Source organism: Chlorocebus sabaeus, chromosome 20 (assembly GCF_047675955.1).
Source record: "Chlorocebus sabaeus isolate Y175 chromosome 20, mChlSab1.0.hap1, whole genome shotgun sequence".
Classification (NCBI taxonomy): Eukaryota; Metazoa; Chordata; class Mammalia; order Primates; family Cercopithecidae; genus Chlorocebus; species Chlorocebus sabaeus.
The window spans coordinates 110,271,042-110,287,500 of NC_132923.1; the positions used below are offsets into that span (position 1 = coordinate 110,271,042).

The window sequence follows — 16,459 nt, forward strand, 5'->3', positions numbered from 1 at the left end:
TACAAAACTCTCCTCTTGCTCCTGCTCCTCCCATCAGAATGGCCTCACGACAGTTCCTAGAATGAGCCTGGCTCTCTCCTATCTCAGGGCCTTTGCACTTGCTGTTCCTTTTCTCAGATTCCTCTTCCCTCCTCAGAAGGACCTTCCTTAACAACTCTGCACACAGCAAACTTCAATGCTCTTTCTTTCCTGCATAACATTTAGTATATATTTCAGCTACTTGTCTATGTGATGGCTATTTTTCTCTCACTAAAACATAAGCTCGGCCAGGTGCAGTGGCTCACGCCTGTAATCCCAGCACTTTGGGAGGCTGAAGCGGGCAGATCACCTGAGGTCAGGAGTTCGAGACCAGCCTGACCAATAAGATGAAACCCCATCTCTAATAAAAATACAAAAACTAGCTGGGTGTGGTAGCATGTACCTGTAATCCCAGCTACTCAGGAGGCTAAGACAGGAGAATCACTTGAATCCGGGAGGTGTAGGTTGCGGTGAGCTGAGATAGCACTCCAGCCTAGGCAACAAGAGCAAAACTCTGTCTCAAAAACAACAACAAACAAACACAAAAAATCATAAGCTCCTCTGTGGTTATAGACTATGTTCTCTTGTTCGGCTTTATATTTCCAGCACACCGCACAGCACCTGGCACCAAGGAAGTACCCGGTAAATAACTGCTGCCAGGGGACAGAAAAATAGCTACCATCTTTTGAAGGCTTACTATGTGCCAGACACTGCCCTAATTAATAAATTACTATTAGTAACATTCGAAGTACAGATAGTTACTATGGGTCAGGTACCAGGCTAAGCAGTTCCTGTGTACTTTCTCATCAAATCCTCACTGGGACCTTGTGAAGTTATGCTCCTCACTTTACAGATGAGGAAACTAGAGCTCAGAGAGCTTAAGTAACCTGCCCAAGCCACTCACATGGCTCAGGAGTGCTAAAGTGGGACCCAAGCCAGGTCTGACTTTGAGGTTCATACTATTAACCACCATCCCATAGCCAGAGTAGCACCTGATTGGGTAAGGAGATGACGGGGCGTTGGGAGGCCTGAGATCAGCCAAGCTTCCAGGAGTGGCACAGTAGGCACACACCTGTGGACACCTGCACGCTGCTTCTGAAGTCTCCATTATCAGAGGCTCTGGCCTTCAGAGAAGCCCTTCCCCTGAGGAGCAGACTGCCAAGGCCAAGGGCTCCCAGTGGGCCACGCTCTGCTCCATACATCTCAATGGTTTCTGGGTCTGACCCTCAAACAGAACCAGTGGGCCCTCAGTGTCACCCACATGGCAATGAATCCAGTTCATATGCAACCAGACTTGTCTAGGGGGACAGAGAAGACTTGAAATCTAAGACTTGTAGAGCCTGCAGGAACCACCAGGTCCTAGCCTCCCGATTCTCCAGAGGCCCACAGCTCTCCCAGGCCCACAGCTAGGTTCAAGGTCATCCAGCCAGTCAATGACAGAGCTAGGGTTTCCAGTCTCCCAGCAAATAACACTGTCAATTCATTCAAATACACTGTCAATTCATTCATTCAATAAGTACTGAGCACCCACTGCATACCAGGTGCAAGTTCTAGGCACCAAGACTGCAACACAGGAGAATGTCCTGCTCTCATGGGCAAAGACAAGGAAGAAACTAACAAGTATAACATAATATGTCAGGTGGTGGCAAGTGCTTCAGAGAGTGATAAATGAGGGGAGAGGAGAGGTGCTGGAGGGGAGTGGTTTGCTATGCTGTGCGGATGGACGGGGGAGGCCTAATGTGAGAGGGTGAGCCATGAGGCCACCTGCAGGAAGGGGATTCCAAGCACTGGCCCAGAAGGTAGGAGTGTGCACGGAGGATGACATGCCTGGAAGACGAGGACAGAAGAGAGCAGGGGGCAGTGACCAGGGAAGATTCAGGCCTGACTTAGAATCAAAAGGGCACTCTGGCTGTTGTATGGGGGTGGGAAGTAAGGCAGAAGTTGGGAGCCCTGCTGGAGGCCCATGCAACAATCCACCAAGCCAAAGAAGCAAAGCCATTCATAGCAGGAAAGGTTTAGAGAGCACCTTACCTTTTCCCAGAGAAATGGGGAGCATCCAGTCCAGACCCAGGTGAGTTCTCGGCCCAAACCCAAACTCTTCTGCCAGTCTACCAGCCCCCAATGAGGACAAGCAGGGCAAACCACAACATGGTTCACAAGCTCTCCCCAAACCCAGAAGTCCTTGCTTCCTCCCTCGCTGGAGACAAAACAGTCACCAGTGAAGATACTCGGTTAACCCAGAGAAGGTCTTGCTTCTAGTTCAGAAGTTAGGCCAGATATCACACTGCAGGGTCATGTGGGTCAACCACGGCAAGTACTGCTTCCTCCTGCCTCGGCTGCAGCCCTGGGTGTGGGGACTGAGAGGGCAGCCCAGGGAATACTGGAAAAGGCACTTCCAGAACACTCACATGGCCACCCCAGGGAAGTAGATCTGAAACTCAGTCCAGACCTGAGCTCTGGGCCCCCCAGAGCTTCTGCTTGTAATTCATCCCTAAACTTTTTATCCACACTACTCAGAAAACAAGGGCAGAGTGTGTGGTAAAAGGGTGAAAGGAGAAGCTAATTTATAGGAAGTCTTCACCTTGCTTCAAGGGGAAACCCAAGGTTGCAGATACATGATCTGGCAGCTAGAAAGGGTACCTGGGGGAGGGTGTCTCTACGATAGCCTTACTGTGGCCACATGCCCTTGGGAAGTGCTTTTTTGATAAAGACAACACAAGTACTAATAGCAGCCAACACTGTGTGCTTGTTACTGGGTTAAAAGCTTGCATGTGACCTCATGCCACCCTCAGGACAACCTTACAAGGTGGGTACTATTATAAATCCCATTTTACTGATGAGGAAACTGGGGCACTGAGGGGGTGAAGTGACTGCCCTGAGGTCACGCAATTAGTGGGTGGTGGAGCTGGGATTTGAACCAGGTCTGTTAGAGTTCTTAACTACATTGTATAATTAAGAAGGACGACCACAAAGGATGGGGAGTCGGGAGGGGACAGCAGGGCTCATGAAGCAAGGGTGGGTGGGCGGGCGTGTGTGTGTGTAAGGAATCATGGTGCAGGTGGCTCACAGGTGGGTGGAAAACTTCTGATACAAATATATGACCCTCCATCCATAAAATGGAGATTATGTGTGGGTCAATCCTGGGTCACTGGGGAATATGAAGAGGTCAAAAACCTAGGGGGGCAAATATGACCTGTCGCCCGAAAGCACTCCGAACTCTTTCCTGAAAAACAACAAGGCACTGCAGCTGTTGCTGATGTGGAACAGGCCAGAGGGACGCTCCAGAATGTTGAGCAGGGAAAGAAAACCAGGTGGTCAGGAGGCGGGCCAGGGGCCTGGCAGCCAGCTGGGTGGAGGCAGGTGGGAACTGAGGGAAGGACAGGAAGCTCTGGAGAACCTAAGGAAGGTTCTGGAGAAGGAAAGGGGGCCCCACAGGCCCAAAGATTTTGAGAAAAGATGGCTTGGGGCCTCGGGTGTGCGTGGCTGAGGGGAAGCAAAAGCGGGGTTGGTGTCTGAGACTAGAGAAAAGGTGGGGACCCTGGAGGGGCCCGGCCCGGAGAGGGCAGCGAGGATGACTAGGATGTTTACAGCGGGTGTGCACAGCCAAAGGACACACAAGATCTCGAAGTGGTCAGGAAGGGATACAAGGGTCAGAAAGAACTTGGGGGGTTGGCAAGAGATGGTCCAGGAACGGGTGAGCAGGAGGGGCCTGTCCAAGGAGCCCTGGGGCAGATTCTGAGAGGGCAGCGAGGATGGGGGCCGTGGAGGGGCATGGAGGGTGGTGCTCCTGGCAGTGGCAGGCAGACAGGTGCCAGGGTGGGGCCGGGGAGAATGGAGCGGCTGGGAGGGTGGAGAGCACCAGCGCGGATGGGGCACCCAAATGGACCAGGGAGGATGGGGCATCTGGCAGGCATGGGGGTGCGCAGGGGCCAGGGGAGCAGACAAGAGGCCCGAGGAAGATCCCAAAGGGGCGGGGAGGATGAGGGCCAGGGAGGCGCAGGGGAGGGCACGGAGTGCCCAGCAGGGATTGGGAAGGTCGGGTGCGCGGCAGGGGGCTGGGAGGGGGCGCAGCGGCAGCGGAACTCACTCGAAGACGAAGAAGAGGCCGGTGGTGGTGAGGATGAGCAGCAGCGTGAGCGCGAAGACGCCGCCGTGGCCGGCCAGCATGAGGCGGCCGCCGCAGTAGAAGCGATTGCGGCCCGGGAACACCTCCCACTTGCGCCGTGGGCGCCGGCCGAGGCTCCCGCTCCCGCTCCCACTGCCGCTGCCGCTGCTGCTCCAGCGAGGCGGGGCGGGGGTGGCAGGCGGCGCGGGCCCAGGGCCCGGGGTTGGGGGCGCGGCGGGGCCGGGGCGGCGCGCCCCCGGGGAGGCGGGCAGCGGGGCGGCCCCGGGGCTGATCTGCTGGTACTCGCAGTCCTTCATGCGGCCGGCCGCGGGCCTCGGCTCCGCGCCCAGCGGGCCGGCCGGGCCGCTCCGGGACCGGGCCGAGCAGCGGAGGTGGCAGCGGCGGCGCGCGCGGCGCTCGCTCGCTCACTCACTGGGGCGGCCCCACCGCCGCTCCGCCCCCGGCCCGCCGCCACCGTCCGCCGTGGCCTCCCGCCGCAGCGCCCCCTCCGCCTGGGCCCGGGATGGCGCTCGGCAGGAGGACCAGCCCTGACCCGCGGCGGGACCCCGCAGGTCTGCGGCGCTCCCAGTCTCCCTTTTCCCTTCTGCACAAAGAGGGGGCCAGCAGACGCGCACTCGAGGGCTCTTTCTGTTCTCCGAGCAAGCCGTTTGTTGGGCGTCCACTGTGTACCAGGCACTGTGCCAAGTGCTGAGATTCAGGTGGTGGACTTCGTGATCTCCTGGCAGTCTGTGATTCCTCAGGCTTCGCCCATCTCTGAGGGCCGAACTAACAGGCATTTGCAGAGGCAGGCAGGCGCGGGGAGGTGGGGTACACGATTTGCTTTGAAAGCCAGGGCCTCTTCTACCTTGAAGTCCAGAGTGCCCACTGTGGGTGTGTGGCACACCCTCTGGCCTCGTTCACCAAGTTCTGTGTCCTGGGCCCAGGCCCAGAGTTTCCTAGGTAGCACATAATGTAGGGGTCATGCCTGAGAGCCCCAGTGTTTTTTCAGGAATTCTGGATGTATTCATTTTCTACTGTTGTGTAACAAGTTACCACAAATTTAAGGCTTAAAACAAACATTACTGGCCAGACGCAGTGGCTCACGCCTGTGATCCCAGCACTTTGGGAGGCCGAGGTGGGCGGATCACGAGGTCAAGAGAGAACATCCTGGCCACATGGTGAAACCCTGTCTCTACTAAAAATAAAAAAATTAGCTGGGCATGGTGGCCCTGCGCCTGTAGTCCCAGCTACTCGGGAGGCTGAGGCAGGAGAATTGCTTGAACCCGGGAGGTGGAGGTTGCAGTGAGCCGAGATCGTGCCATTGCACTCCAGCCTGGGCGACAGAGCCAGACTCCGTCTCAAAAAAAAAAAAAAAAAAAAAAAAAAAAAACCAAACATTATCTAACAGGTTCCAAGTCAGGAGCCCAGAAACAGCTTAGCTGGGTCTTCTGCTTAGTCTCACAAGGCTGCAATCAGGCTGCATTCTCATCTGGAAACTCAGCTGGGGAAGAATCCACTTGCAAGCCCATTTGGGTCACTGGCAGAATTAATTTCCTTGCAACTGTATAATTGAGGAGGGCCTGGGATTTTTGCTGGGTGTCCGCTGGAGGCCTCCCTCAGGATCCAAAAGCCACCTGCAGTTCCTAGAGATTATCACATTTCCTTGCCATGCAGGTTTCTCCTACATAGCCACTTAATTTCTTGAAACTGACAGTGAGGGTCTCTAGCTCCAGACTGTGAAGATAGAGTTTTATATAACTTACTATATATGTGACAGAGTGACATCCCATCATCATTGCCGTCTCCCATGAAAGCAAGGCACAGGAGCCATCTGCACTCAAGAAAAGGGAATCACACAAGATGTAAATACCAGGAGGCAGGAATCACTGGGGGTTAGCTTAGGGTGTGTCTGTCACACTGGGGTTACTGTAAAACCTAAGGAAAAGTGTAAGGAAAAAGAGAACTGGAGACTAGGAGAAAGTAAAAAAGGAAGTAAAATTATACAATGGGGAGGAGCAGGAAGCCAACAACAGCGACCTTAAGGATCAATAATTGATATATGTGCCAAAGGCTGTTCAGCTGTGCCTTTGGTGCCACAGGCTCTCAATCTGATGAGCCCCACCTTGAGCGAACCACATGGTGAGCTTCCTCCCTTTTTGCTCCTTGGCTGTGGAACAAAGTCACAAAACTAGACATACTGGTTCCAGTACAGATTCCTGTGGTCCCACCTTAACTGGGTCCTCTTGCAACCTGAAACCTTTTCTTTTTTCCTCGTCACTTTATAGAAACCAAAGCAATTCTACTTGATTTTCAGTTTACCTCCTCCTCTCTATCTCATAATTTCTCTTTATTTGCATCTATCCTTTCTTTATCCCTTCTTCTTATCTTAGAAGATGTGGGCCTCCTTCTGCCCATGGCCAACCCTCCACTCATATCCTTTTTTAATTTTATTTTTTATTTTTTGAGATGGAGTTTCGCTTTTGTCACCCAGGCTGGAGTGCAATGGCATGATCTCCGCTCACTACAACCTCTGCCTCCTGGGTTCAAGTGATTCTTCTTCCTCAGCCTCCCAAGTAGCTGGGATTATAGGCATGTGCCACCACGCCCCGCTAATTTTTGTATTTTTAGTAGAGACGGGGTTTCACCATGTTGGCCAGGCTGGTCTCAAACTCCTGACCTCAGGTGATCTGCCCATCTCTGCCTCCCAAAGTGTTGGGATTACAAGTGTGAGCCACCGCTCCTGGCTTCCTTTTTTTTTTTTTTAAGTAAGGCTGATGGAACTCCATTTTATTTATTTATTTAAGCCCAATAGAACTCCAAACTCATGTCCTATCTCTCTTCCTGTTCACTGATACTGCAAACACATGCTCAATTCTATATTAATTAAAAAGCAAGGCTGGGCACAGTGCTCACATCTATAATGTCAGCATTTTGGGAGGCCAAGGTGGGAGGATTGCTTGAACCCAGGAGTTCAAGACTAGCCTCAGCAACATTACGAGATGCCATCTCTACAAAAATAATTAAAAATTAGCTGGATGTGGTGGCAGGCACCTGTAGTTCCGGCTACTTGGAAGGCTGAGGTGGGAGGTTTGCCTGAGTCCAGGAAGTCAAGGCTGCAGTGAGCCGTGATTATGCCACTGCACTCCAGCCTGGTGACACAGCGAGACCCTGTCTCAAAAAAAAAAGGCCGGACATGGTGGCTCACATCCCAGCACTTTGGGAGGCCGAGGCGGGTGGATCACAAGGTCAGAAGTTCGAGACCAGCCTGGCCAACATGGTGAAACCTCATCTCTACTAAAAAAATACAAAAAAATTAGCTGGGCATGGTGGCATGCGCCTCTAATTCCAGCTACTTGGGAGGCTGAGGCAGGAGAATTGCTTGAACCTGGGAGGCGGAGATTGCAGTGAGCCGAGATCACACCATTGCACTCCAGCCTGGGCGACACAGCAAGACTTCATCTTGAGAAAAAAAGAAAAGAAAACCCTAAAAAACCCAATGGAGCTTCCCATGGTTGGTTACATTCTCACCTTAGTTCAGGTTTATCTTTCTTATTATCATTAGGATCATATTAAAGAGTTGCTACCAGGCTGGGCATGGTGGCACATGCCTGCCATCCCAGCACTTTGGGAAGCTGAGGCAGGCAGATGGCTTGAGATCAGGAGTTCGAGATCAGCCTGGGCATCATGGCAAAACCCCTTATACCCTATGATTTCCTAACTTTTTACAATTTGGTCCCTGTTTACATCACTCCCCTAAAACTTATCTTCAATGTCACCAATGAGCCATTTAATGTAGTATAAACTTCTTGTTCTCACCAATACCTATAGTTCCCAGCTTCTTTAACAGACAGATGTGGTCATGCGAATGAATTCTAGCTAGTGGAAGTGACAGGTACTACTCCCAGGATGGCCCATAAAACTCCCAGGTGCTGATCCTTGCTCTCCTTCCTATCTGCTAGCAGAGTAGAGGAGATTCTGAGACCCTAGAAGAGGGTGGAGCCACAAGATGGAAGGAATTTGGGTCCCTGCATAATTATGCAGAGCAGAACTTTCCTCCACTATGACTAACATATTAAACACTGAGGAGAGCAAGAAATACAGTTTTGTTGTATAAGCCAATGAATTTGAGAGGTTGTTTACTACAGCAGTTAACTGATCCTTATTAATACAGAAAGTTGTATCAGGAGTGGGATGTTGATATAATAGAAACACACATATGTGGCACTGAATTAATGGCCAGGCAGTAGATTACTGCCTGATCTTTAATTCAGTGCCATATATTGGATTAAGTAAAGTAGGCTGGATGGCTGGAGATCTCTATTATGCTGTAGCAAAATATTTGGTGAAATTGTCATCTTCAATAATGTGGAAGGTAGATGCTATGCCCACTCACCCTGCAAATATAAGGGAAGAGTTGGAAAGAGTCAGAGTAGGATATGGTTGGCCACTATTGGGGTCTGAATCAGTCAGACTCTAGTCAGGAGACAGAAACCATCCCAGTTGTTTGAACAGAAATAATTTACTATAAAGAAGTGGCCAGGCGCAGTGGCTCACACCTGTAATCCCAACACTTTGGGAGGCTAAGGCAGAAGGATCATAAGTTCAGGAGTTCGAGACCAGCCTGGCCAACGTAGTGAAACCCCATCTCTACTAAAAATACAAAAATTAGCCGGGCATGGTGGCACACACCTGTAGTCCCAGCTACTTGGGAGGCTGAGGCAGGAGAACTGCTTGAACCCTGGAGGCGGAGGTTGTGGTGAGCCGAGATCGTGCCACTGCACTCCAGCCTAGGCAACAGAGTGAGACTCTGTCTCAAAAAAAAAAAAAAGAAAAAGAAAAAAAAAGAATTATTTGCAGCCTGGACAACATGGTGAAACCCTATCTCTATTAAAAAAAATACAAAAAAAAATAATAATAATTTAGCTGAACATGGTGGTGTGTGCCTGTGGTCCCAGTTACTCAGGAGGCTGAGGCAGAGGGATGGCTTGAGCCCAGGAGGTGGACGTTGCAGTAAGCCATGATCCCACCACTGCACTCTAGACCTTGTCTCAAAAAAAAAAAAAAGAGAAAAAAAAAGAAAAGAAAAAGAATTACTTGAACTGAGTTCCTTGAGCAAAATAAAATTATAAATAAATAGTTGTCAATCTATATAAAAAGTTAGGGCTGGGCGTGGTGGCTCACACCTGTAATCCCACCACTTTGGAAGGCCAAGGTGGGAGTATTGCTTGAATCCAGGGATTCAAGACTAGCCTGGGCAACACGGGATACTATGTCTCTACAAAAAATTTAAAAATTATTCAGGCCTGGGCCGGGTGCAGTGGCTCACGCCTGTAATCCCAGCACTTTGGGAGGCCAAAACGGGCAGATCACGAGGTCAGGAGATCGAGACCATCCTGGCTAACACAGTGAAACCCCGTCTTTACTAAAAATACAAAAAAAAAAAAATAGCCGGGTGTGGTGGCAGGCGCCTGTAATCCCAGCTACTTGGGAGGCTGAGGCAGGAGAATGGCATGAACCTGGGAGGCGGAGCTTGTAGTGAGCCGAGACCGCGCCACTGCACTCCAGCCCAAGGCTTTTTTGAGTGAGACTCCGTCTCAAAAAAAAAAAAAAAAAAAAAAATTATCCAGGCCTGGTGGTGTGCATCTGTAGTCCCAACTATTCAGGAGGCTGATGTGGGAAGATTGCTTGAGCCCAGGATAACTGAAAGGTTACAGTATCAGAGAGGTAGTAACAGCAGGAAGCAGTTAAGAACTCCTTGGCTGAGGGAACAAAGAAAATAGGTTGGAATTATTACAAATTAGAAGCTTAGAGCAGAAACTAAGGAAGAGGAAGAGTGCCAACCAGATGATTTTTTCTTTAAAGAGATGGGATCTTGCTATGTTGCCCAACCTAGAGGGCAGTGGCTATTTATAGGCATGACCTTAGCACACTACCAGCTTCGAACTCCTGGGCTCAAGCTATCCTTCCCTCTCAGCTTCCTGACTGGTTGGTTCTATAGGTGCACGCCACCACACACAGCAATGCTGGTGTCTTTGAGGCAAGGCATGATAAACTTGGTTCTGCAATCGCAAATACCTGCAAACTAAATTCGGCTCTACTGCAGAAAAGTACTACTTCTGTCAGGGTGAAGGAGCACTGTTAGGTTCACTCTCAAAGGAACTGAAAGTAATAGAAGGAGCCAATATCTTCGTCTCTTCCAGCTCTGCGGTCTCCCTCTAGTGCCCATTAGCAGAGCCAAACAGATGTAGCTGGTAAAGCAGAAGTGTGTCTTACAGAGCCCCAGCCTCAGTAACTCAAAGCTGAGTATAGACAGGCTGGTTTGGAGCTCAGGTAATAATACTGGGCACAGTCCACCTCTTTGGCTACTCAGCATCCACATGCACTTGCCTCTACATTTTTTCTTTTTTTGAGATGGAGTCTTCACCTATCTCCCAGGCTGAAGTGCAATGGCGCAATCTCAGCTCACTGCAACCTCTGCCTCCTGGGCTCAATCGATTCTCCTGCCTCAGCCTCCCGAGCAGCTGGTGCCCACCACCAAACCTGGCTAATTTTTGTATTTTTAGTAGAGATGGGGTTTCACCATGTTGGCCAAGCTGGTCTCGAACTCCTAACCTTGTGATCCACCCACCTCGGCCTCCCAAAGTGCTAGGACTACAGGAGTGAGCCACCGTTGTCAGCCTGCCTCTATATTTTTGAACCTCCATACAACAAGGCAACTCTAGTCTTCCACCTAACAAGGTGCAACTATGCAACTATCTTTTGTACAAGTACGTTCTCACCCACTCCACCAAAATGAAGAATTGCGGAATCTCTTTTTTTTTTTTGGAGACAGAGTCTCGCTCTGTTACTCAGGCTGGAGTGCGGTGGTGTGATCTCAGCTCATTGCAACCTCTGCCTCCTAGGTTGAAGTGATTCTCCTGTCTCAGCCTCCCAAATAGCTAGGACTACAAGCACATGGCACCATGCCTGGCTGACTTTTTCTTTTAGACAGAGTCTCACTCTGTCACCCAGGCTGGAGTGCAGTGGCCCTATCTTGACTCACTGCAACCTCCGCCTCCCGGGTTCAAGCGATTCTTCTGACTCAGCCTCCTGAATAGCTGGGACTACAGGTGTGTGCCACCGTGCCCAGCTAATTTTTGTATTATTAGTAGAGACGGGGTTTCTCCATATTGGCCATGCTGGTCTCAAACTCCTGACCTCATGATCTGCCCGCCTTGGCCTCCTAAAATGCCGGGATTATAGGCATGAGCCATCATGTCGGCCTTCTTCTTCTTTTTTTTTTTTTTTTGAGATGAGTCTCACTCTGTTGCCCGGGCTGGAGTACAGTGGCGTGATCTCAGCTCACTGCAACCTCCGCCTCCTGGGCTCAAGCAATTCTCCTGCCTCAGCCTCCTGAGCAGCTGGGATTACAGGCATCTGCCACCACGCCCAGCTAATTTTTGTATTTTTAATAGAGATGGGGTTTCAGCATGTTGGCCAGGCTGATCTGGAACTCTTGACCTCAACTGATCTGCCCACCTCAGCTTCCCAAAGTGCTAGGACTACAGGCATGAGCCACAGTGCCTGGCCAGAAATGCGGAATCTCAACAGTCATTGTATCTGTCTCTGGGATATGTTAATAACTCCTCAAAATCAATCGCATTCCCGTCTGGAAACACTGTTACTTAAAACTGAATTGTAAAGTTAAACAAAATTTGCATAAAATAATAAAAGGAAGGAGAAGAGAAAATTATATACATGTATTTATATATTCATATATGTGTATGTATAACTACAAATTATTTATAAATATATTTATCTTATATTTATTATATATTTATTATATAATTAAAAAAAATTTTTTTTTGGTAGAGATAGGGTTTCACCATGTTGTCCAGGCTGGTCTTGAACTCCTGGGTTCAAGCAACTCACCCACCTTGGCCTCCCAAAGTGCTGGGATTACAGGCGTGAACCACCATGCCTGGCCTATAATTATTACTTTTTTTTTTTTGAGGCAGTCTTGCTCTGTCGCCACGTTGGCGGGCAGTGGCGTGATCTTGGCTCACTGCAACCTCTGCCTCCCAGGTTCAAGCAAGACCCTCAGCCTTCCAAGTAGCTAGGACTACAGGCGTGCGCCACCACACCCGGCTAATTTTTATATTTTTAGTAGAGACAGAGTTTCACCATGTTGGCCAGACTGGTCTCGAACTCCTGATCTCAAGTGATCCGCCTACCTTGGGCTCCCAAAGTGCTGGGATTACAGGTGTGAGCCACCGTGCCCAGCTAATTTACAGAATTTTGGATCACCAGATAGTTCCCCGAAGTAGCAGGCCCATGAATTTTTGTGGTATTTCCCTCCCATTCTTTATTTCACATTTTACTAAGGCATCTAAAAGTACTTTCTACTTCTTTGTTACATGCTAGGTCAAGATAATCAAGGTCTCTGTGGACTACATTATGACAGAGAACCAAGGAGTTGACACAAACTTGAGGGAAGACTGTGCAAGTGTACTCTGGGCTCCAAAATGTAAAAGCAAATGGCTTCTGGTCCCTCCCTCTCTCCCTCCCTCCCTTCCTTCCTTCCTTTTTTCTTTTTTTGAGATGGAGTCTTACTGCACTGTCACCCAGGCTGGAGTGCAGTGGCGAGATCTCAGCTCACTGCAACCTCTGCCTCCCACGTTCAAGCGATTCTCCTGCCTCAGCCTCCCAAGTAGCTGGGATTACAGGCACCCACCACCATGCCCAGCTAATTTTTTGTATTTTTAGTAGAGACGGGCATTTCACTATGTTGGCTAGGCTGGTCTCAAACTCCTGACCTTGTGATTTACCTGCCTCAGCCTCCCAAAGTGCTGGGAGGTGTGAGCCACTGCGCCCCGCCTTCTTTCTTTCTTTTTTTGAGATGGGGTTTCACTCTTGTCGCCTAAGCTGTAGTGCAATGGCGTGATCTTGGCTCACCGCAACCTCCGCCTCCCAGGTTCAAGCGATTCTCCTGCCTCAGCCTCCCGAGTAGCTGGGATTACAGGCCTGCACCACCTCTCCTGGATAATTTTGTATTTTTAGTAGAGATGGGGGTTTCTCCATGTTGGTCAGGCTGGTCTCGAACTCCCGACCTCAGGTGATCCACCTGCCTTGGCCTCCCAAAGTGTTGGGATTACAGGCATGAGCCATTGTGCCCAGTGGCTTCTGGTATTTCTTACAAACTATATGGAGGAAAAAAATCATGTGCCAGGTCAACAGCTGAACACCAAATGCCAGGTGCACTGCTACAACTGGAACAGCAGCTGTAATTGGAGTTATTTTTTGATAAAATTTATTATACTTTTTTTTTGGAGACAGGGTCTTACTCTGTTGCCCAGGCTGGAGTGCAGTGGTACGAACATGGATCCATGTAGCCTCGACCTCCTGGGCTCAAACAATCTTGCCACCTTAGCCTCCCAAGTAGCTGGGACTACAGGTGTGTACCATCATGCCTGACTACTTTTTAAATTTTTTGTAGAGACAGGATCTCCATATGTTGCCCAGGGTGGTCTTGAACTCCTGGGCTCAAGTGATCCTCCTGCATCAGCCTCCCAAAGTGCTGGGATTACAGGTATAAGTCACTGCGCTTGGCCACTTTTTTTTTTATGACAAGCACTAGGGTCTTGCTATGTTGCCCAGGCTCAAGTGCCGTGGCTATTCACAGGTGCTATCTCAGGATTGATCATCACAGGAGTTTTGACCTGCTCCATTTCTGACTTGGGCTGGTTCACCCCTCATTAGGCAAACTGGTGGCCCCTCGCTCCCAGGAGATCACCATATTGATGCCAAACTTAGTGCAGACACCCAATCAGAATAGCGCAGTATAGCTCAGAACTCCTGAACTCAAGCAATCCTCCTGTCTCAGCCTCCTGAGTATCTGGGACTACTTCCATTCTCCAAGATCCAGTTGCCTTATTTATTGTCCAAACATGTGTGTTAAATAGGAAAATGACATCACCTTAGCATCTTTCAATCTTTGATGGTGACACTAAAATCTGCAACTCCCCCAACGTATTAGTCAGCTAGGACTGCCAGAACAGAATGCCACAGGCTGGGTGGTATGAAGAACAGAAATTTATTTTGTCACAGTTCTAGAGGCTGGAAGTCCAAGATCAAGGTTGGTTTATGGTGAGACCTCTCTATGGCTTGCAGATGACAGCCTTCTTACTCTGTTTTCACATGGCCTTTCTTTCTGTACACAGATACTCCGAGTGTTTCTTCCTCTTCTTTTTTTTTCTTTTCTTTTTTTTTTTTCTGAGACAGAGTTTCGCTCTTGTTGCCCAGGCTGGAGTGCAATGGTGCAATCTTAGCTCACTGCAACCTTTGCCTCCTGGGTTTAAGCGATTCTCCTGCCTCAGCCTCCCAAGTAGTTGGGATTACATGCATGTGCCACCATGCCGGGCTATTTATATATATATATATATATAAAATTTTTTTTTTTTTTTTTTTTTTTTTTTTTGAGACGGAGTCTCGCTCTGTCGCCCAGGCTGGAGTGCAGTGGCCGGATCTCAGCTCACTGCAAGCTCCGCCTCCCGGGTTCATGCCATTCTCCTGCCTCAGCCTCCCAAGTAGCTGGGACTACCAGTGCGTGCCACCACTCCTGGCTAATTTTTTTGTTTTGTTTTGTTTTGTTTTTTTGAGACAGAGTTTCACTCTTGTTGCCCAGGCTGGAGTGCAATGGCACCATCTCGGCTCACCGCAACCTCCGCCTCCCGGGTTCAAGCGATTCTCCTGCCTCAACCTCCCTTGTAGCTGGGATTATAGGCATGTGCCATCATGCCCAGCCAATTTTGTATTTTTAGTAAAGACAGGGTTTCTCCATGTTGGTCAGGCTGGTCTCAAACTCCGGACCTCAGGTGATCCGCCCGCCTCAGCCTCCCAAAGTGCTGGGATTACAGGTGTGAGCCACCGCGCCCAGCCTTAATTTTATATTTTTTAGTAGAGACCCGGTTTCACCATATTGGTCAGGCTGGTCTTAACTCCTAACCTCAAGTGATTCACCCGCCTCAGCCTCCCAAAGTGCTGTGATTACAGGGGTGAAACACTGTGCCTAGCCCCTTTCTCTTTTTATAAAGACCCAAGTCCTGTTGGATTAGGGTAGGCCCTATCTCTAGATACAGTCACACTGGAGGTTTAGGGCTTCAACATATGGATTTGTGGGGGGTGTGGAGGGCGGTCACAGTTCAATTCACAACACCCGGGTATGCAGTTTACTTCTAGTTTGCTGTCTTCATAGAGGGGGAAGTCCCAGAGGCATCTACTTGGCCTTTCCTACCATAATGGCCCTTACTCTATGGGTCAGAGAGTCAACTGAACCCATGTTAGTTGTTAAATACGTCAATTCCAATTATAAATTCAGGAACTTGGGAGATAACCCCAAGATATGTCCAAAGAGGCCACCAAGAGCCCCTACTCTAACTGATATGCCACAGCGACATTTTGGGTCCCCAGGAATCAGCATCAGTTCAGAGCCAATATTTAGTAATCCCCTAAAGGTCTGGATATTTCCTTTTCCCCACTGCACAGTTGCTCTAGTGAAGGTTTATAGATGTTATGAAGAAAATTGGAGGGAAAATTTACCATATATATTTTGGCAGTGTTGCTGGGTCCTTTCTTAAGGGGACTTGGCCTCCCTTTCAATCAAGAGGCTCCAGGTCTGTTAGCTGACTTAGGTCTAAAAACTGGATAAGAGGCCATGACTCCCCATTGTTGGTGATTCAAATCATATTTTGGGCCACTAGATTCTTACAAAGACTCCACTGCTTTTGATGGCAAATGCATCTACCTTGTCTTTGTCAGTTAAGCACTACTACTTGGCCTCCGATACTCTGAGATCCTCTTGTCTCCAATGAAATTAGGGAGCCCATCTCAATGACAGAATTTCCAACCATCATTTTTGAATCACAGAGTCCCCACAGAGCTTTCTGAGAATGCAGATGCTCCCGTCACCAATACATTTCTCAATGTTGTGGTGAAGAGAGTGTCCTCTGGGCCCTCTTGGGAGACACAGAGGACACCAAGTTCACATATGATACATTTATTACAACATTCTTTTCTCTCTGGTTCTTTGAATTTTGTCCTCTCCAGTGAATTCCTCCCATCTTAGCCTCACTAAACATAGGTACCAGCTGGGCACAGTGGCTCACACCTGTAATCCCAGAACTTTGAGAGGCTGAGGCAGGTGGATCGCCTGAGCCCAGGAGTTTGAGACCAGCCCAGGGAACATGGCAAAATCCTGTCTCTACAGAAAATACCAAAATTAGCTGGGTGTGGCTGGGCGCAGTGGCTCATGCCTGTAATCCCAGCACTTTGAGAGGCCAAGGCGGGTGGATCACCTGA

General features: G+C 49.4%; 1 protein-coding gene across 5 annotated transcripts in view; it reads right to left on the reverse strand.

Moving 5' to 3' along the window:
• ZDHHC18 (zDHHC palmitoyltransferase 18) overlaps positions 1-4,521 on the reverse strand; it is a 34,147-nt gene extending 29,626 nt beyond the window's left edge. For all 5 annotated transcript variants that reach the window (XM_007979879.3, XM_007979875.3, XM_037983632.2 and 2 more), the window contains exon 1: positions 4,106-4,521. In XM_007979879.3, the coding sequence (XP_007978070.1) occupies positions 4,106-4,440 (335 nt within the window). In that variant the 5' untranslated portion in view covers positions 4,441-4,521. The remainder of the gene's footprint in view (positions 1-4,105) is intronic.
• Positions 4,522-16,459: the final 11,938 nt, after the last annotated feature.